Here is a 23,811-nt window from a genome sequence, read left to right as displayed (position 1 = left end):
AGGAAAGAGGAAGATTGGAGGACATAGATAAGGTGAAAAGTAATTTTTTTTTTTTTTTTACTTCTTTACTTGTTCAACGTCTAAACAATAAACAAAAAACAGTTTTACCTAAGTCAGTGTTGACGATTTGGTAGTTTGTTTGCTGTCATGTTCTCTTATAAGATGATTTCTATTTTTTTTTTTTTTTTTTTTCAGTTACTTCCCTGTTATAGTAAAATTTCAGTTCTAATTGCTAAAAAAAAGATATAAACATTTATAAATAATCTTTTTATAAAAGGAATTATGGTCAGTAAAAGATATTTACTGTAATTTTCGTACGATTCGCTATCAAAGATTTCGATGAAATATCATGTAAATATTAATATTTTTTATTAACATGCGATTTTATTTAAAATTTCAGGAACGTGTTCAGCATTCCAAAATCAATTCAAGCTTCTGTAACTTTATTAGAAAATTTACATATTATATTAGAGAAGACACCAAGAGACGATATCCGCACTGAAGTTCTCCCTATGCTTTATAATGCTTTTGAAAGCGCCACAATACAAGTTCAGGTAATTTTTTTGATATTTTTATTAGTATTTAATTTTAATAATTTTTTATCGTGCATATTTATTTACATTTAAAAATTTTGTTGTGTTTTAATTTAACGTTATTACTTTAACATTCAGGCAACTTTTATTATTGTATATTATTTTCAAGAATTTAATTAACTTTGTTTCACGTCATTAAGAACGTAGTATATTTAATTATTAAATAAATATATATTCGCATAGAAGAATCGTCTTTTGTCTTTAACTCATTGTTGAAGTACGAAGTGGAAATCAAATTTTGTCAACCGATTGATAAAAATATTTTTTATATTATATTCTGAGAGATAGTGAGAATCTTCCCAAAAATGAATTATCTTGTAGTGATAACAGATCGAGAACAAATATTGATTGTAGAGATCATTTAAAATGTTTCTTTAAAAGACAAAATTGGTAATGGTTTTATTCTGTTTAGAACACAGACCGTTTTATATTTTCCCCGTAATTCCACGTTTCCGTACAGAGCTTTGCCACTGAGAAGGCGTACCAACTTAACTACCAAAAAAAAACTGTCTGGTCCATCTTGCAATCGAGGAAAAAGCCATGCAAGAATATAAGCAATAGATTAAAATAAGCATCTCTTGTTACGCTTGCTTCAAAGCGAAAGAAAACGAACAGAAAACATGTAATTTTAGGGAATCCCTTTCCCCCCATTTTAAGAGATCATGGGATTTTCTTATACCCAGATACGGTCATTTTGCGTGTTAATTTTTTTACTAAGTTGAAATGTTGACTCATCACTAAACACAATACGATTAAGAAAGTCGTTATCTTCATGCTGCAATATTTCGACAGCGAAGTCGACACACACACAGTGTAATCGGTTGGCTTCAAAGCCTGTAATAGTTGTAAACAGTATAGACGCATAAGTAAACGTTTCCTTATAACATTCCGCGCTGTCATTAACTAGAATTGCCAGTTCGCGGCTGGTCTTTTAACAGATATTTAAGGATTACGCAGGAAAAGTTCCCTGATACGATCAATATTTTTTTAGACGTCCTCGTACTTTTTCTTTTTACACTGACATCCGGTCGTTTCAAACCAATTAGGTCACCGACAAATGTTATTGTCTCTTGGAGGATTACAGTTAAACTTTCTACGGAACGCATTTTGAACTGTGACTACAGATTCACTTTTAGCGAACTGTAAAACACAGAAGGCTTTCTGCTCACGAATTATCATCTTTCTTGTAGCGCTATCAAACCAAAAGATAGGGAATCAATCTACGACCACACGCGCAACTGAAACTATCCTTTTTGTTCTTCGATTCTAACCTTAAACAACTCTACATACCTCATCCAAGAAACAAAAGGAATTAAAACCCCGATATTTTTCATTGTATCCCCGATAGTATGTTTCCCACACAACCACTTTATACTACATTTAATATGAATGTGCCAAGCTATCTTTCACACAAAGAGAACGATAATTTAATGCACTTATATGTAATTTACGTGATTTATTAATTTTTACTTTTTGGTTGCGTTCTTATAATTTTTTCAAATTTTCCATTCCTGTCTTTTAAAAGCTTTTTTTCATAATTATTTTCAGAAATTGTAATAAAATAGCTAAACCTTCAATGAAGGTACAATATTAATAATATTCCTGAAATTAAGTAATTTTTAAAAGGATTTATTATTTAATTAATTTTATTAAATTTTCAAATTACCGGGATGCTTAAACAAACGACTTTATAAAGTTTACAAAAGTCTTGTTAAAATAGCAACATACACATGTATAACTTAGGTTTTTAATCCCGTATTATAACAGTTGTTCACTTCTTTAAGAAAATATTTCATCTAAAAAATATAATATAAAATAAATGATGAGTTTTTAATTAGATATAAATTTTTTTAAACGGATTGAGATACTAATTTACACTTTTTTGTTAAATTTGATATTAATTAAAACAAGAGTTAATGAATGAAATACGTAAATGAAAATTCGAATTCTTTAGAAATGAAAACTTTTTAAAAAGTACTAAAGTTCCGTTAATAACTAAGATTATATTACTTTATTATTCAAAAGTAATAAATTAAGAAAAATATTTCTGTCCTTTACAATTACATTAATGAATAACTTTTTTTTAAAAATATCTCTTGTGCTTAAAAGAACAGAACTTTTTAATTAATTAATTTAAAAAAGAAGAAATAAGGAAAACTAGAACAAGTTTGATTCAGGCTGATGCTTAATTTTTAATTTGTAACCACAGCAACCAAGACTTTTAACTGAAGAAAATATTGCTAGGCTCCATTGTTTTCACTTTAAAGAAAACACGTCCAGAAACGCGTTAACAGTATGAAATAAACATTTGTTCAAATATCTTCTAAAATAAATACAATTATTTATTAAATCGGTAAGGCTTACTATTCAATAAGCTTACAAATTACTTAGTTCATTAAGTTTTTGAAAAGAATTTGGCAAGAATGGAATTTCCTTTGAGGTGGGCAGAACAAATTAACAACAGAGAAAATATTGTGAAAAAGATGAATTGCACTCGGACTCTTAAGAAGCATAAAGTGCGTTATCCCAACTGCTCTCTTTCCTTAATTTGTTCAAAACCAGCTGTTCTTGCGCCCGAACTTGCCGTATTTGAATTTTGTGAAAGACATGAATCTAACTCCCGTAATTTTCATAAACGTCAAAATCTAAAATCTGATGAAAATTCTAAAATGAAGCCACTACTTATTTCTACGATCTGGAATAAAATGTGTGTGGGAATTCGCACGCTTACTGGCTTCCTGTGAAGTGTCTTACGATAGATGAACAGATGAAGACATTCACATAGCCGAGAACCGAGAAGTGTTACTTCATGTGGAGCCCGATTCATCTTGTCTGCAACACAAAACGCCTGTCTACCTTTAAACCCGATCATCCGCTTCTTGTGAACGTATTAAGTTAATGTATTCAGTATCAGCTGTCACCTTGGCAGACCACATACTATCTTTCTGTTATCCACATAAGTTAACTTAACAGAAGGTCCTGACCCGCCCAGAAACCACCCTTTCCGCGGTATAGTGATTTTTACCTGTAGAAATGCGATTCGAGCTGCGCAAACTTATCCCGGATATAATTCCTGTCCTAAGCTAAAAGGGTCATCACTACCTTATTTGCTTGTCTCTTTATCTTCCTTTTCATAATGATAAATTTCCAAGTACCTAGGAAAAGTACTTGAGAAGGGTACTATTTCAAGGTACCTCCTTTCAAGATACCTTGAGGTAAACATCGCAGTAAGAATTACAGATGAAGGATACCGTATAATTTGGTTTTATTTCGTACATGCTTGATGTTTATTAGTTAACAGACATATCATTCGTTTAATACGTCGACAACATTCGACTGTGGTAACACATGACTGTGCCTGAGTAGATATTTTTACTTTAAACTAATTAATTGTACATAGGTAAATACCACAATTATTTTTAATTAGGGTTTTAAATGAGCTTGACAATATTACTGGGTATCCGAAAAAGAATTCCGCACTTTTAAATTAGATTGATTTTATTACATTTTGAATCACGAATGTACTCGATGGGTCTTATTACATGAAAATAAAAAGTCTGCATTTTGTTTACCTCTTAATGTAACTCAATATATGCACCTGCAGATTTCGAGCCGATAATTTACCTGATTCCAAACATTGGCGAACATGTCTGCAAGAATCGCTTTCACAACTGCTTTTATTCTTTGGCACAGGTGTTTGAGTGAATGAATTTTCTCTCGGTATACGATGTCTTTTACGTAGCCCCAAAAGAAGCAATCAATCGGCGTCAAATCGGGACTACGCGGTGGCCAAACGATAGGAGCTTCTCAGCCTATCCGGCCTTCTGAGAACCTTTTGTTGAGCTTAGTATATGAATAAAAATAATTAGTACATATGAATAATGATTAAATAAAACAAATTACATTGATTTTTCTTAAATTATTCTTCATTAATTTAAGTAAAAGAGTAAAATTACTGAACTCGTGATATGGTGACCGCAAAATTTTTGGAAATTGGCTGTAATAGAATTTACCGGATAAATAAGAGTTTTAATAGTATTAAATTATGCATTCAGCCGACCGGCATTGGCGATTAAACGAAATAATGTTTAGATTCATTTCCCAACGATATTTCATATTTTGATATCAATCGTGAATTATTACTATTATGCATATTTATAACAAAATAATGCTTTATATTAATTAATTTAATAAATCACATTCGTCTATGTGAACTTTCTATATGGTATCTACTTAATTTTAACGCGTTTCGAAACTCTGTTACATCCTCAGAATATCACTCACTGGACTTCGTACATCACATGTAGATAAAATTAAAAACGAAAAACAAACATATACGTATTCATATTCATACAAAGTCATAATGCAATTAACAACATATAAAACCACACACAAACTAGATATGTGCACACCTTTTTCTTTTTCTGTTTACCCTGCGGAACCACCGTAAGTTATTACTCCAGAAGATGATATGTATAAGTGTAGGTGAAGTGTATAGTCTCAGGTCGACCGTTCCTGAGATTTGTGGTTAATTGAAACCCAACCACCAAGGGATACCGATATCCACGATCCAGTAATTAAATCCGTATAAAACGTGTGCACACCGACGGGGTCGTCCACGTAGAGGGACTGAAGAACTCGTGCAGTGTAGCCATACTGCTATTGCCTGCCGCCATCCTCATCGCCGTATCTTAAATCGAATTGGACTGGAAGTTTAAATGATCGTTCAATACAGGAATTAAATAATTTTTATGTGCTTTATAAAACCCATATTCCTCGAGCGTAGTATCAGATTATGGCGGTAGATAATTCTTGTTATGTTTTATGACAAAAAAATTACCTACTCTGACCAATTATTTTTATTTTACAGTCGTAATAAAGATGACTATTTTTTTTCTAAATTTTAAAAATTCTGCTTCATATCAATTTTTAATAATAAAAAAAAACTCAATTTATGTGTATCACATATATTAAAAAAATTTTTTTTACCATTGATATTTAAGTAAATCTAAATAAACCAGAATTTTTTTTAAATAGATTAATGGATAAATAAAAAAATTGCTATTCCAGGCGTAGTAGTGTGTCCAGAAAGTTAATTTGCATATTCCCTTCAATTTTTCTCATTTTTTATAAACCAGATTTTCCTACAAGATTCTTATTATGTAGCATCTCCCTCCTTTTATAAACATCAAAAAATATTAATGCAAATGTATTATACGACTATATAACATAATCATATTAAATTATGTAAATGTATATAAATTTAAATGTAATGTATATAAAATTCATAAATGTATAATAAATTTCATAAAATATTTGTGTTATCGACATCTAAAACAATACCCGATCCAGTATTCTCCATTAATTTATAAACTGTGAATATAATGGAGAATGTCAGAACAGTTTCACTTCTCTACGTAGAGGTATTATTTAAATGCAATCAATATTATTTAATCTACTGATCGACAATGAGCAGAAAGAACTCGGATGTGGTACTACTAATCAGTTTATTTAATCTCGCCAACTTCAGATCGTTTTCTCAATGTTGTTTTAGTTTTCATATCGGAAATTAATAGTATATATTCTGTAAAAAGTAGCATATTATCATTTCGAGTTCTGTTTATACAAAAATTTGAGAATCTTTAATAAAAACCAATCGTAAAAGAAGATATTCCATTCTTGGAATGGAAATAAAACATTCCCTAAATTAATAATGAATAATTATGTATAATAATACATAATGAAATAGGTTACATGCTCACGTAAAATAAATTAATATTTACTTAATCGGTTTCCTTTTATTTCGTTATATATTTTTATCGCTTAATTTTATATTTCAATTGAATATTATTTATTATTTATGCCTTTTTTCTAAAATTTGTCACGTGAGTAAGCAGAAGTGGATTCTATCTTACGTCGACCTACCGGAGAAATAAAATTGAAATTTGTAACATTTGAAAAATCCCATGTAAAATCGAACCGAATATTCCAATGAAAGACGAAGTCGCTAACACTCCGTCACGAATATTGTCTGTAGAAGACATTAAACTATTTTAAATATGTATAAAACTTGAAAAATTTTTATTATTCTTTGAAAATAATGTTATTTTAAAGTTTAAAATGCTTCGATACATTTTTTTACTCATTTCAGTGTTATTTAATTATCATCAACGGTGCATTTGAATTACGTCATCGCTCCGCCTCTACCGAGACAAAAACGAATGATCTTCAGACTTTCATCACAGAATAAAAAAGGGGCCCTTGAATATTCGCTAAAGGATCGTTCGCTCATCGGTATCCTTATTAGGTCGGTTCTGAAAAACTGTGTTTAGCCTCCGAGCTTCTGAAGTCGACAACAGTGACTGCCGAGCCGGTCGAGATTCTTAACCACGAATTAGTTTTTAAAGGAACCGTTTTGGCTTGTTACCAGGCAAAAGAATTTCAGAAGCGGTCAGCATTGGTGAAGCGACAAAGCGACAGAGCTCCACTGTGTCTAACGCGCCGTCCAGTATAATTTTCTTCATCCCGAATCAATGTACAGGTCTCCACCGACGGTAGTCTTCCTAGTCTGAATGGAACCAGATGCATTATTCTCTATGTATCGAAGAATGTGAACAATGATTTCTTGCCGGTAGGTCTTTATTATGAGTAGAAGGTGATTATTAAAAAAAAATTCTGATATATGGACGGTGTACAAATGAAATATTATCAGTGCCGAGATAGTTTGACGCTAATTCTTCTTCTCTTGTGTCTGAATCATCCGGTTCTTTATTCACTTATTTTGATTTCTTCTCTGTTCGGGCGTTTCTGTACAACTGACGGTTGCATCGATGAAGAACTTTAGGTCATCCGATTTGGCGTACGTTCAAAATATCGATTACTCCGAACAATTTCCGCGGCTCGATCCCTGATTGCAACCGATCAAAATAACGTGTTTCCCTCATCGATCGACTCTTTAGACCAGCTAGTCATGTCTTATATTTAACGATAAAATCAAAACCACATGCAAAACGGATGCATACGGAAAGAAAGAGAGAGTAGGTATTTTTTTTGACCCACCGGCTTGGTCTAGTGGTGAACGCGTCTTCCCAAATCAGCTGATTTGGCAGTCGAGAGTTCCAGTGTTCATGTCCTAGTAAAGCCAGTTATTTTTACACGGAATTGAATTCTAGATCGTGGATACCGGTGTTCTTTGGTGTTTGGGTTGTTTCAATTAACCACACATCTCAGGAATGGTCGAACTGAGAATGTACAAGACTAGACTTCATTTACACTCTATACATATCATCTTCATTCATCCTCTGAAGTATTATCTGAACGGTAGTAACCCGGAGGCTAAACAGGAAAAAGAGAGAGAGGTAGGTTGTATTTTATATACGTATGTATATATTTTTTTTTTTTTTGTGGGCTACATTACACAGGCTAAACCGAGTATTCTGAAATATCCAGAAGTACCGCGTAAAATACCGTGTCGTAATAATTTTTCTATATAAAATATCATTGGCCTAAACTATAAGGATTTAATGTAAAATTGAGAGCTTGTGTGTATTTTAGTGCAAACATTTACAAAGAGATATATAAATTTAAAGAAATAAGTAGGATTTTAAAACAACAGAACGATATTTAATAAAAAGGAACTGAAGAAAGTTGAGGAAGCACAAAAGAAAAATTCGTGGAAATGGACTTACGAAAGTAAAAGAAATAATGAACGGGTACCATAACTATGTTTGTTAAAATGCAAAAAGATTGTTGCTATATCTTTAACTGAAGTCGACTGAATTGTTCTCTTCAAAAAAAAAAATTCCCAGCCTTTCTCCCTTCCCATATTTCACAGACCCTCGGTCGTGTTTCATCCCTTACAACTCATTCGCTTTCAGTGTTAGGCCTTGCTTTCAGGCCTCCCCAAATTACATTGTTCCTCTTCAAAGGCTCCCTCATTTAGCAAAAACGTTTCTGCAACGTACTCCCAACTCCGCCGCTACACAGCCTATTATTCCATACCAAACCCTAATGCTACCGCATCTCCTGTCATCGTAGTATTAATTGCATCTGTCTCTACAATCGGTGCGGAGAAAAATTCAATTCTCTACCTTTATCGTAAATTGAGATGACTTTTTCTTTTATTTAAGGGATTTTTCGTGAAACAGGATCTTACCTTGTAAAGTACAGTATTTGATAAGACTGTGTAATTTTTAAAAGTGACCGTACATAAGTTTATTTCACTTAGTTGCTGACACTTATTTGTTGTACTAGAAATTTGAGCTTAATTTTTATAATAATAGAAATATTATGAACACTTACAGAACAATAGTTCTCTGTTTTATGTAAAGCGCGACCAAGGTAACACAGCGTGTGGAAAAGTGAACTTAAAGACTTCTAAACTGTCGTTTACTCAACAATCAAATGGGTGATTGCAAGGGTCTATTACATCAGTTTAACTATTCATATTAAGTATTGTACGTTTTTATTTATTTATTTTTTTATTGTTATTATTATTATTATTATTTCAGTAAGGATATTAATATTTAATTTCGCTTCGTTTATTTACATTTTCAGAAATCATTAAATGTGGCCTACTACTTTTATATTATATCATCTGTCTAATTACATTTTTAGCATTTTGTTATGGTTAAGACAGTAAACAAAGACGCGTTAGCAAATATGAGAAAACCGCATAATCATATCAAATTTAGAGATGTTATTAGCGATATTATTAAATATTTTGACGAAGAGATAAAACAGTAAATTACTTCAATCGCAAGCTTTAGTTCACATTTTACCCTCATGTGAAGTTAAGCTTGTTGCGCTGTAGATTGGTGTTGATCACAGCCTTGTGACGATCAAGTGTAAATAAAGTGTTAATTGATCGTCGTACAATCACAATTTCTCAAATCTTTACCGCTTCTACCGGTGTTTATGCAATATTCTTTGATATCTTGGATAAAAAGGGTTTTGAAATAAGATAAGCGGGTGGATATGAAAAAATGGATCGACCTATTCGTAGAAGCACCACTATACAAGACAAAGGGGAAATTCTTTTACCGTGAATTGGATGCTTATACATTTCGTCTACAATCATTTATGTGTTCGGATGCATGTATCCGACGATGGCTAAGTCACAATATTGAATTGTGATTTTGCGTTTTCCAATTCAAATTTTTGGAAAAAGTTGTTTCGTCGTATATTAAAGACCCATCCCAGAACAGGCTCAGAAAAAAGATTTCCCAGGAATATTTTTTCCCGTCTCCAGAATCGCGTTGCGTATGGAAGTATCTGACCGAATTAGAAACCGTAAAGTTAAAACCCCACTGAAAGGTTATAACCCTATTAATCTAATCTGGTTTATAATAATTCAGAATTTTAGAGTATCTGATTTTTTTTGTTATCGATGTTGCCCAGAAGTACCATTTACGTTCCCCACACAAGGTTGGGGAGTGTTGGACTCGCACGAGTACGGCTAGATGTTGTTATAAAGCCTATGTGTGCCCGCACCGTACCGACTAAAACTCCGGTTTCACCATTCCTCTCCACCCGGGGCCGGTTTTGCAATTAAGTATATCACAACCCCAGTAATGACAAGGCAGGAGGCTTAGGAGTCCCACAGCTTCATCGCCGCCGCCCACCCGCGCAAGCACGGACAGACGGCGACTCCACTGAAGGCTGTCGCACAACCCCACCCCATCATTTGACACTTGACGCTACCTCTGACAGCTACATTATTCTGGACAGTTTTAGCTTCTCGGACTGTTTTAGTTCACTGCTTCAACTAATTAACTGTAGTTTAATCAATAATCTAGATAACATAATGACTTACCGACTGTACTCACTTTGGCTAGTATTCGCACACTACGTCGCTGTCTACCTTCCTTTTTGGACATTGGTACCGCTCGCTACTTGCTCAGAGGCTACCGAAGTCCCTCCGCTTCATCACTACCGCCCTACCATGTAACACAGACGAACAGCAACTACACGAAGGGCTGTCTTTCACCCCCTTGCAACACCCGACCCGGCTGCCAGGGATCCGTTGTGTATTCAACTCCAAGATAATCATGTATTCAACTCCATTAGATAATCTGATTGATTTTAGTTATATTAACCTATTAGCTACTTTACCAATTTCAGTGATAATAAGCAAATAAAACAGTGAATAAACGGCTTAACTTGTGATGGTCCTTGTTACCGCATCGAAAAAGCAGCACAATGTTTGAAATACTCATAATTAAGCCCTTCACTTATGTCAAAGGAATACAATTCGGAATATTCGATATTTCATATAATTTCTATTCTCTCTCTCTTTCTCTCACTTTCTATATATATTAGAGAAAAGGCGAGCCTGCAGCCAGCTGCGATAATGTTACATGGTTTATGGTTTCATTACTCACGATTTTGTTAAATTTATTTTGCCAGTTGTAACTAAATAACGTTCATAAATTTAGCTTACTAACAGAAATTTTTACAAAAAAAGCTTCAAAATCCTGAACATTTTTAGTTGTTTGTTGAATTAAGATTTTTTAACACAGCTCCACTCCCAAATTTTTCCTTTTTTAATTCCCAAATTATATAATTATATAATAATTTTAGATAAATCATTCGTATCAAGAAGTATAAATCGTTCGAACGAATGAATCGTTCGTGCGGCAGCCGCCCAGCGCACTACCATTGGTCCGCTCTGCGCCAATAGCAGCAAAATAAAAATATGAGCACAAACAACTAGCAAACAAACAAATCCACGCACCATCCTTTTATATGGAAAAGATATATATATATATATATATATACAGAATGATTCAGAAGGAAAAGGGAAAATAATTTAGGAACGGATTGTAGAGCTTGGGAAATAAGGAATAAAGTTCATATTTTCGATAAAAATATTTTCGAAAATGCTTGGTTAACGTGTTACGAGCTAATGAAAAATTTCGCCAGGATTTCAGTTCCGCCGGTAAAATGAGATCGTACTGAAATTTTTAGGCCGTTATATAAAGGGGTAAATTTAATGGTTTGTTATGTTTTTCCCCTGAAAAATCTAACAAAACAAGTCCCAGAACTTTATGTATTTTTCGTGACATCCAACATAAAACAGAAAAATTCGGTGACGAAAACCACGTTTTTGTAGGTTTGAATATAATAACTTTATTAAATGCGTAAATGTTATTATCAAAACGTGTAGAGAATTTAATTCTGAAAAAAATGGATGTGATAAAATCTATGAAAAACAAAACAAGATTAACTTTCATTATCAAAAAGTAAAATTTAATAAAAAATGTTATGAATCTATAAAAATTAAATACAGCTGTTTTTAGTCAGATAAATTTAGATCTTTGAAATGTTGGTAACAATAACTATATGATTAATATGAATACTATTCATTGTTGTCATAAAATTTTGTTTAGTGTTAATAATAAACGTTAGGAGGTTTAGTTACGGTTCTGTTTGAACATGAAGAATTTCTGCACGACTCAACATTCCCGAAAGTACAGTATAGAGGACATTACATGCTTACGGACTGCGTCTTTATCATATTCAGACAGTTCAATACCTCCAGCTTGGAGACCATGTCAGATGACTGCAGTTTATCAGTGATTTAACAATAACTACCACTTAATTCCGCTAATACTATTTTTGGACGAATCTACTTTTACCCGAAATGGTATAAATAACACACTGAATTCACATCGATGGTGTGAAGAAGATCCACATGCTGTAGTCGAATCAAATTTTCTGCAATGATTTTAGGCGAAAGTTTGATGTGGCATGATCGACAATCAATCGATATATTTTATATTAGAACAACGGGTCACGGGGAGAAATTATCTGGAACTTTTAAATAATAAATTTCTTACAGTGATTGAAAATCGACGAAACAAATAGAATTGTATTATCACCTGATGGAGCAACACATTTCACGAATGAATTAAGACAATTCGTAGATGAAAAATTTACTGGTCAATGGATTAGACGTAGAGCCAGTAAAATAGCCACGTTTTTTATTTTTTTGTCAGAGGAGGGGAAACCTTTTATAGGCACCATGTAGTACCTTTTGTAGACACCATAGTAGTGTGTGGGACTATCCCTTGCGGGCCTATCCCCAAAAATCCCTCCGCTATACAACACGGGATGCCGGGCTCACCTTACATTATTATCACAGCACCCCATGTGGTTTGTCTCCATCCACGCCTCCACTGCTGGCCCCATGCCTCGAAAAACTTGTCGGGATCCTGCGGGTTTTTTTTTAACCTTGATTTCTTGGGGCCGGGGACCTGCTCCAAGGGAGACTAGAGGTAGTTATTCACTCCTGCCAACTTGGTTTGGATGATCTTAACCAAGATATTGGTTTGGATAACGGGTACCTGCTCCAAGGGAGACTAGAGGTAGTTATTCACTCCTGCTAACTTGGTTTGGATGATCTTAACCAAGATATTGGTTTGGATACCGGATACCACGATCATTCGGTCTGTAGCATAGTCCCAATGATGTTCTCTGGGATAAGCACCCCGAATTTTCTCCCGCATGCTTCACTACGCCGCAGGAACCGATCGCTCACGAACACCGTGTGTTCTGCGGTGTCCGCCTCCCCACAGTAATCACAATCCGCAGAGTGTCTCGGCATTCCCGCGTTAGAGTATGCCTTGAAATATCCGTGACCGGTAAGGAACTGGGTTACACTCTAGTTCCCCTGGTCTGTAGGACCACCTACAGACAGTATGCCTTGGTAAATTGGCCACCTAGATCGCTGGATTTTACTCCCTTGGATTACTGTTTATGAGAATGTATGAAATACGAGGTGTACAAGCAGAAAGACACACACGATGAACTAATCGCTTCCATTCTCAATGCTGCTGCCCTCATCAAGGAACTTGAAGATACCATTAGTTTGGCGACATAAATTGTAAGGAAACGAATCGAAAAGTGCATCGATGACAATGCTGGACTTTTCAAACATTTATAAATTAATACAGCATCTCAGTGACACAGATCTGGGACTTGTTTTATTAGAGTTTTCAGGTGAAAAACATAAGAAATCATCATGTTTAACCCTTATAGAAAGCCTTAAAAATTTAAGTACAACCTCATTTTACCGGGGGAACTGAAATACGGGCGGAATTTTTTTATTAGCCGTAACTTGAAAGAAAGCGTTTCGAACATACGTTTGTATGAAATTTTTTCCTTATTTCAAGCATAGAATCAGTTTCCAAATTAATTTCCTTTTTCCTCCTGAATCAGCTGTATATTTAGCTAAATATTATTTTAAATTCAGTTAAAGTACGCCTTAATTTAAATTATTTAAATTCTTAAATATTTTTTGTTTTTATAACACTATATATCGATTTTAAGTTGAAATTTATCATAAAAACGAGAAACAATCATTTATACTTTTGAATAAATTATTAGAATATTTTATTAATTATTAGGATATTTGAATAAGAATAGTTTAGAATAAACTATTCTATTTGACTACCTAATGATAGGTTCAAATTATTTAGTTTTCTTCCAAAATCAATTTTAAAACTTTAAAGTTTAAAATCCTATTTTTCACGTGGTGATATAATTATTTTAAAAACTCAATTTATTTTCATGCTTATTATAAGCATACTTTTTTTTATTAATTTATCGTATAATTTATTTTAAATAATCTAAGTTAAATTCGAATTGTATTTTCATTTAACAAGTCTCAAATTGTACTTCAAGTTTAACTCACAACTGCTGATTTTACTAATGGAATTTATATTAGATGTCCAAGCCGTGTGTTTATGCCCTAAATTTGTATTAATGCTTCTTGTACGAATAACAAACCACTTCTAGTCGTTGTTTCAATTAATATTATGAATACGTTAAACGTATAAAAGCTTATAAACAGTAAGTTAAACGTGTACTTTCTCCCAATTAGAGGAAAAATTATTTTAATTATAAACATTTTTCATAATTAATTAGTTTTACTTTACCTTATCACCAAAAAATCTTTCTTGACGTTTTTAGGTACCCTGAATAGCTAAGGATTAAAATCTTAAATAAATTACCGCTGCTATGAATTTTATATTTTACTCTATGAATTTGTATGCTCTATCACGTAACCTGAGAGGACTTAGTTCATTGACCCAAAAATATTTTCCTTCCTCCTACCGATTTGTGAAATAGTAATCTATTTTACTACTTATTTTTATTACTTTAAAAAATTATAAATCTGTTAAAAGTTTTCTTATTTTTTGTTAAAGAGCTAAGTTTTTAAGAACAACTTTAAAAATGAATGGAAATTAGTTCTTTATTTATTAATCATAATTCGGTTGCACGTAGATATATTGTTTTTAAAAATTTAGATAAAGGTATTAGGAGAAGTAGTCTATAGATTATTAAGGGGAAAGCGGGAGGTCCGTAAAATAATATTATTCGGATAAGACTGTCATTTTTCAAAAGTTCATGATGAAGCCCTTATCAATTTAATAATTTTCATTATAAAAAAACTAAATAAGATTTAATCAAAAAATAATTTTCTTTTAGAAACCTATAAGAATTATAAAATTTTGTAAGATATATATTTCGGAATACAAATCCCGATCATAAATTCAATGCCGCTTTCGGACGAAATCTTAAATCACGAAAACTGTAATTCCTACTTTAAATATCTTGATGCAGGTGGTTCCCGCGTGATTTAAAAACGATTTAATATTTTTAAAAATTGGTCCTTTCTACAATTACCGTAGAGTTTTCATAAAGGGGTCCATTCCAGACTTGAATTCTGAATGTGATAACTTTTACAAAGAATATCAAGGGCGAGTACACACATATCTGATGACATTATCCAGAGATCGGGTTGTGCCAGAATAGAGAAAAATAAGAATAGAAAACAGGATTAGATTAAACCACTTCTAGCTGGAAAAAATGGGTTACAAAAGCTGGGACTCCTCCTTCAAACATAGAATGCGTATCATCTTATCTTACGACCCGAATATCTGGACTACTCATCCAAATAACTCCAATTCCACTGATAAATGCGGCGTTGTGTCATAAATTTAAATTACATAGAAACATTCGTCAAATTCTGAACAATAATAAGGAAGTTTTAGACCAGGTGTTCTAATTTTTACGAAGTGTTAATGTTTTACACAAGATTTAAAATTGTGGTATATATTTTTTTTTCTAGTGTAGGAGAATTATTTTAACGTATTTGTTTTTCATTTAATTGTTATGATTTTTTTGATTTTTTATTTTTTATTCTGTATCCGAGAAGGGACCTTTTACACCCCTCTCGGACTTCCTTGTATTTATCGATGCCTATTTAAATTTTATATATTTTTTTTACTTTGTTTCCTTTTAAATAAATTTTACCTTATCACGTTTCCCACTGTGATATTAGTTTTTAGGTTTTTAGTGATATTTTATTTGCGTTATTAGTTTTAGCATTTTAATATTTTATGTTAATTCTTTAGGCTTCCTATTAACCAAGTTACCTTTGCATCCCATTTGGACTTTATTAAGTTATTTTTATTTTTAATTAAATTTTACGTTTTTAGTTTTACGCTTTTTTTTTATTTATTTATTTTTTTTTTGGCGATGCTAACGCCAAAGCGATTTTGCCCACAAAAAAAAAACAAAAAAATCCACTGATAAATATAAGGGAAAAGCAGAAATTTAAAAACCGTAGAACCGTAGGCACTATTTTCTTAAACCTTCCCAGAGGATTAAGTACTTTAAGGCAATAAAAAGACGGTCAAAGAAGAGATGGACGAAAATGTCCAGAAATCTTATTTGTTCAGGAAATGTAACAACAAAACGTTTGGCTTGCTAATACACATCTTTTTTTTATAGATGAGTCTGAGAAATGCCATTTACGCACCCCCCATAAATGGGGGAGTGTCGGACTGGCACGGGTTGGGCTAGATGTTATTAAGAACCTATGTGTACCCGCCCCCTACCGATTAAAACTCCACCTGACCGCTTCTTGCCCTCCGGGGCCGGTCCTGCAGTTAAGCATTGAGAGGACCCAGGAGGTGCCTTTAAGGTCCAGGGGTCCAGAGTCCCCGTACTTCATCACCATCGCCCATCCGCACAAGTGCAGACGCACGACGGCTCCACAGGGGGCTGTCCTTCGCCCCTTCACCCTCTGGTCACTTTCTTCGCCTGAGTCTCATGTCTTTTATATGCAACTCTGATTCCTTGCTGGGTGATCTTCAGTCCTCTTACTGATCTGGGTCCTAAATCAGGCTCTATCCCATTCTCTAACTTCTCTCGCTTTAGTTTTCAGGATACTTGTTGCTAGGTGTAATGCCTTGCCCCATCCCGCTCTTCCTATCAACATGTATGGAACTGTTTCTTCCGGCGAAAGCCAACTTAACCCGACATCTTGTTTGACCACATTCCACCGTTGGCATTGGTAGATGATGTGCTCAACGGTATCTTCAAGATCGCAGTACCTGCATAGAGGAGACGCTTTCCTGCCAATACAAATATCTTAGAAACCGGGAACTTATCAAAGAAATTTAAATAAAATTAAGTCATTGGGTTTCCCAAAACTCAGCAAAGATCGTTTAACTTTATCGCACTACTCACCCGTTGTATTTGACGATATCACCTCGGTATATGTAACGATATGGAAAAACATTTATTTCTTGATACTTCTTAAAACTTTCCCTTGCAGTTATGCAGCTCATAGATTATATTTTAACTAATCAGAGTTTTCAAGTGTTCATCGATAATAAATTCTGTTATCCAAGACAGCTAAAGAATAATCTGCCAATCAAAAGTATCAGTTCTCATACTCCTAACTTTAACTTTTATATTAAAGATTTACCTAAACTGCTAGAATTTTCACTTATAATGATAAATTAATAATAACTACACACAAAGAGATCTGAAAATAACTGAGTAGATTTAGAACGATTTAAAAATCCTTAATAGATATTTCAAAAATTGAAAACTATGTCCAAATATGACAAAATTGAGGTTTTATATTTCCATCTTAATAATATAACGGTTATAAAATCTTGCTAGAAGTCAAAAATACTGAATTTAAATTCCAGTGTTCAAGTATCTTGGAAGTAATCTTTGTAGAACATTCCTATAAAAACATCTCATAAATACTGCTGAAAAACTTCGAACCGAGAATAATAAAAAAACTAGCCTGAACGACTCAGGGATCTTGAGTTGATGAATAAGTTTGGTTTGTGTTCGTTTCATTCTTGTATCCAGTTCTCAGCGATGCACGGAAATGATCCTTAATGAAAATAAGTCTAAAAACGAGCGTGAAAATTGTGAGATTCTCAAACCAATTCTCTTTTTTCCATTTCTTGTACAATATAGCTGCTCCTGAGGAGAAAAGGAAAGCTGTTCTTATTTTACAATAGTTTTTGAAGTCGCTATCAATTTAAGGATTAATTCGGTCAATTATTTTCAATTCGATTTCGATTTCCAAAAGTTAAAATTTAAAGAAGAATTGAAAAAAAATTGTTATTATTTTTAGGTCGGTTTTTTTCAGTGCACTTGCTCATTATTATGAATAGAAATAAAACCATGTACGCTGATCTTACCACTCGATTAATTAGTATTTAATTCATTCGAACCAGACCTAATTTGTTGTTATTTAAATGCACTTTCACATGAATTTTGAATCGTTTCTGTAAGTACTGTGTGTGCTTGTATTTATTCGTTTTTGTGTATTCAATAAAATAAACCATCCCACATAACAGACATTGTTTTATTTTAAATAATTGAACACATTTATCGCTTTACCTTTCATTAATCACTGGGACAAATATAAAACAACAGCTTTGCCCGACGTGTTTACGTAAATTAATGAATGAATTTATGTGCGATCCAGTTAATTATTGTTCTGGTAACGAAGCAATCCCAACCCCCAAAAAAACTTCACAATATATATATATATATAAGTATTCAGTATTTCAAATTCAAATCATCATTTTAATAAATAGTAACCTTTATTATTGAAAAAAAGATTTTAATTAATTAACTATTATTTATCATCAGGGTAATTAATGAATTCACTGATTAATATTATTAATTGATCTTTCATACATTTCTTTGGCTTAATTTTCCATACATACATACATAAATATTTTATTCAAGTCGATTCATAATTATGCATACGAGCATATCGTTTTAGGAATGGATAGATTATTTAATAATATAAAATAAAACATTATAATATATATTTAAAATTCATCTTAACATATTCAGATCACAAGTGATAATTAATTTAATAAATTATCACCGTCTACGTAAATTCTTCATATGATATCTATTTACTTTTAACGCTTTTCAGGAACTCTGTATCAACCTCAAAAAATGACTCAATGGAGTTAGTCATCACATCAAGATAAAATGAAAAACTAAAAAACAAGCATATACGTATACACGCAATCAACAAACACATAAAACCACACACAAACGCGACATTTGCACACGTCGTTCACGTAAAGTGATATTTAAATATTTATTTAATTTGTAAAAAAACTTACACAACAACAATGGTTCAACGTAAATTATTTTTTTTTTTAAATTCTAATGGTCATAATCATGAATGACACATTTCAAAGATAGATCTTGATGATTTTAGGTCTCCCTAACCGACGAAATATCTATGGCGCCAAATTCTTATTTGTGAAAGAAATTTAGAATTGTTGTGACTGAAAGATAAAAGTGTAGTTTTGTATTTCAAATAAAATTATTAATTGAAACGATTTAAAATTATTATTTTCACAATTAACGTTAATAATTTTACATTATTATTCTTTCTTAGTTGATTTCCTGCTCCAGGATATTCCGGTCGGACTGTCAATAATACGCATCCAGATTTCCCTCCGATGAAGCCATTTTTATTAAAGAATTCTTTCAAGGTCACATATCCTACCCATTTTTCACTTTAATAAATCCATTGCCAGTTTCCACGGTCTCCATATTGTTTTAACCTTCTGTTTTTACACTTTCGTTTGTAATTTACTCCTTATATTCGCTTAATACAGGCACCCGTATCATTCTAACTTCAATTATACACTTATTTCATTTAATTTTGTGTTGTTAATTTTAAATAACTAGCTCTACCCGCCACGCTTCGCTGTGGCACATTGTGGTTGCATTGATGAGAAATGAGAAACAAAACAAAGCATAGAAGTTTAATTTCATAGAAGTTTAATTTTGCAATACTTCTGGATATACAATATTTTTTTTTGTTTTTCCACTGTCTACGTAGATATAAAGGCTATCTGGTCTGCCGACTCGGGAACACGCAACATACAGTTGCCCATGTGAGAAGCAATCCGCATCTAAATCTAAACCACACAATTCTAAAGATTGACCTTGAGCTTTATTGATTGTGACTGCAAATGCCAATCGAATTGGGAATTGCAATCTTTTAAATTAAAATGGTGTATCGGTCGGGATTATGGGTATTCGAGGAATGAGGACATCTTCACCTTTGAAAGGCCCCGTTAAAATCGTTGCTTCCACTACGTTATTCATCAATTTCTTAACTGCAAGTCGCGTGCCGTTGCAGAGTTTTGGCTGATTAATATTCCGCAACAGGATAATTGTCATTTTTTTATCGAACTGTTGTTAGAATCAATCTAATGAGGAATGTTTTCCCAGTTTCTCCTGGCGCATCCAAGAAGAAGGTCCCCCCCAACTCCGTCATTTATCATTTGCATTATGCGATCATAAATGCCTTTCTGTTCACGCGTTAATTTGGGAATGTTAGATTGAACATATGACTGAAGATCACCAATGTTGTAACTCTGTTCACGGCGTAAATCCACATCAAATGAAGCAATCTCAGCTCGGGTGGGTGCTGGCATTCCCGATTGACTAAGAACTTTATTTGCAATAGCTAAGCACTTATCTTCAATATTTATCAATGCTTTGTTGTAAATGCCTTCTGTAAATTCCATGGTCATATTGGTATTTTCTAGGCGTACTCTATGCAAAATATCCTCAGCCATATGTGATCGATATTTTTCCCATAACTCTGTGGGTGATGAGGGGAAGCAAGCGGTCAATACAATTGCGAATAATGCGCGAATTTAGATTGGATGTGCAGTGTTGCACGCGTCATTAATACATATATCCCACTGTTGGTCGTTTTCTAATAAATTCAGAACTCGGTGAAAGGCGCAGCTCAATCACGACACGATCACACAAAAATACCTCGATTAAAGTGAATATTTAATTCAGATTGTATAATAATCTGAATCAGATGCAAGTGGATACGTTTTTTTTTTTTTGTTAATAAACAATGTAATTGGGAACAGGTATTGTTTCACATGTGACTGCGATTGTCGTTAGCTAGTATGGCGAGTGTTCCACTCGCTTCCGGCAGATGGCGCGGTCACTGGTACACAGCTGACCGTTAAAAAAACTGTTTTCTCGTGTTCGCGGGTATGTGACTGATGCGAAAAATAGATAAAAACAATCTTTGACGCGGGTTATATATCGTGCTAAAATTTGAGCTCAATCGGTGCAGAACATTTTGAGTTTTTGAAGCGTACACAAACGAACTTAACATTTTTATATATAAAGATTGATTAATTCTGAATAGTGAATATTAGGTTCACCAAAAACCACGTTAAACTCCTTTCATAGATTTTATAATATTTTCATTTTTCTGTCGACGTAATGAAATTTTCTTTTCTTTTTTCTGGATGATTAATTCACCACATAAGCTCGAAGCTTATGCTTGGAAATATTAAATGGAAATTTTGTAGCGTATAAAAAATGTCATACATGACTGGGTTTCAAACCCGGGATCTCCGATGAAAGACCACGGGATCTGCCCGCGGAGTCAGCTAATGTGTGTTTAGTTTTAATTTTGTAGAATCAAGTTTAAGATTAGATATCTCAAAAAGTTTTTTTTTTTAAATTGTTGTATTTATTATTTTACGAATTATAATTTTTTTTTAATCACTTGTTTTGAGTTTATTAAAAAACTGATCAAAAATTGGATGAGTGGTTGGGAATTAAATACACTGGTTGTTGAATTAAATATATTGTTTTATATACCTCGAAAGGTAGTTTTTTCCCGATAATGAAAACTTTACTTTTGCGTGATTAGTTTGCCCAATAAAAACTGGAAATAAATAAAAATATTAAACAACTTTTTTTTTGCTTTTTAAACTTATTTTAAACATTTTTTATTATTTTTCTCTAAACAGAAAACTTATCACGGCAAAAGAAATTTTCAAAATTTTCATTCCAAATTTTCAATTAAGATATGATGGGGTGTGTCATATCAGGACCCGACCGATGATTGGACTATGATTTTTCAGATTTTTATTCGTACCTCAAAGCACAGCTTATTACTCAACCGTTGTGATCTTGACAACCGGTTCTTCCGAAAATCAGAGTAAGCGTTATTAGTACGTCACGAATCTTACCTTAAAAATAAAGACTAAGAAATAGACTTTGATTTGGATAACAAGATTCAAAAGGTATCTTATAAAATTTTACCCGAGTAAAACCTTTACCAGAGAAACGTATCTTGTCATTGTGTCAGTTCTATAGTATGCCTTAGACGGACAGAAGAATGAGGAAAATAGATCGAAACAAAAATAAAAAGAATTCTAGAAAATATTTTTTTTTGTTATTAAAGAGCGGGCATCAACAGCTATGGTAGTTAGCCGGGTGGAAATTGGTAGCCGATGAAAAGACACCATGCCTGACCGGGATTCGAACCCGGACTTTCCGACGAAATCCTAAGACGTTACCTACTCAGCTATTAAAGGCGGTGAAAATAGTCTTTTACATTAATAAATTCCTAATAAAAATTACTTTTTACGATCTCTAAAATAATTTTTTTCATGAATTTTAAATCAGAAATTTTATAACATATATACAAATGTTTTATTATTCAATTTCCTTAATAAAATATAGTTTTTAATTTAAATCAATATATTTTACTGAATTACATTTATTTTCAGTCTTTCCTCTTCTCAGTCTTGGTCATTTCACAATTTCATGACGTAATATCAATATTTTATTTTTCCAATGTATACGTTGCAATCGGTTCAACTAGTGTACAATAAGCAACCTCCCCCTCTCATAGCCCAATGGGATGAGGATTATATGTATGACGTGTAAATGAGGTGTAATCTTGAGGTCTACAGACTCAGGCCGACCATTCCTGAGATGTATCGTTATTTGAACCTCACCCATCAAAAGACACCGGTTTCCATTGTTTTGTATTCAAATCCGTAAAAAAGCAACTAACTTTAACTAGGATTTGAATTTCAAAAACCTCGATTTTAAAAATCAGCTGTTAAACAGCTGATTAAGGATCACGAGTTAACCACTAGGCCAGCCCGGTGGGGTATAATAATATCTCCAATAAAAATTCATGGTGCGTTGGTTTTTTTGTTGTATGTGCTAACATTTTTATTTTAGCCGCTACTGGCGCAGATCGAACCAGTGGTGCGTCGGGCGGCTGCGCGCAGCCACTATTGAGCGCTACCATCTAGCGGAAAAAATTTAACAACTTGTAATAAATTCTATTGTGTACGTTGTTTACATTAACATTTATTATAATTTTTTTTTTAATTTTGTTAAAAAAACCTTTGCAGACAAGTTTTTTGAAATTTTTTATGAAAATAAAGAAGCATAGAAGCACCATGCTTCTTGATACGATTTATATATATAATAGGTAAATTTAAATCCTTTTACTTCATTATATTTCTGTCACCATGGCAACAGAATTATAATTAAGTTAATTACTAATCTTTTTTTTCTTTAATAAATATTTGTAAAATGCATAATATTCTCACAAACATGAGGATACGAACGCGTTGAGGGTCTGTGGGCGAGCGAAGCGAGCCCTGACCGGCTAGTATGAAAATGAATTTAATCTTTACAACAGGAATATAATTTACTCTCTGAGAACGGTCATAACGTAACGGTTTAAGTGGACTGTATAGGTACTGGTATAAAAAAATCATTTTCGTATGACTCGTAAAGGGAAAGAGCTATGCCGACTTTCCTGTCCACACCATACACACTACTGGTCTAAATTTACTAGACCACACTAGTTACCACACTAAGTACTAGGTAACACTAGTTACCACAACACCCGCTCGCGTCAGAGCGCGCCTACTGACAGCGGCAATAACCACTTTGCAAGATGGATTACCAGTTGAACGAATGTAGTTTGCAAAAAAAAATGAACGTATGAATACAAAATATATCTCGTACAAGGGAACATAGTTAATAATACGAGTACAAGCCTAAT

The 23,811-nt window shown here is 33.0% G+C and overlaps 1 protein-coding gene across 1 annotated transcript in view; it reads left to right on the top strand.

Moving 5' to 3' along the window:
• Window positions 1-23,811, top strand: part of bma (SCY1-like protein bma) — an 823,269-nt gene that overhangs the window by 721,131 nt on the left and 78,327 nt on the right. The window contains exon 9 of the mRNA XM_075374176.1: window positions 401-554. Within this exon, the coding sequence (XP_075230291.1) occupies window positions 401-554 (154 nt within the window). The remainder of the gene's footprint in view (window positions 1-400; window positions 555-23,811) is intronic.

The sequence above is a fragment of the Lycorma delicatula genome, chromosome 8 (genome assembly GCF_047948215.1).
Source record: "Lycorma delicatula isolate Av1 chromosome 8, ASM4794821v1, whole genome shotgun sequence".
Taxonomy (NCBI): domain Eukaryota; kingdom Metazoa; phylum Arthropoda; class Insecta; order Hemiptera; family Fulgoridae; genus Lycorma; species Lycorma delicatula.
Note: the sequence above shows the minus strand (reverse complement) of the source record. Positions and strands in the feature narration are given on the sequence as shown.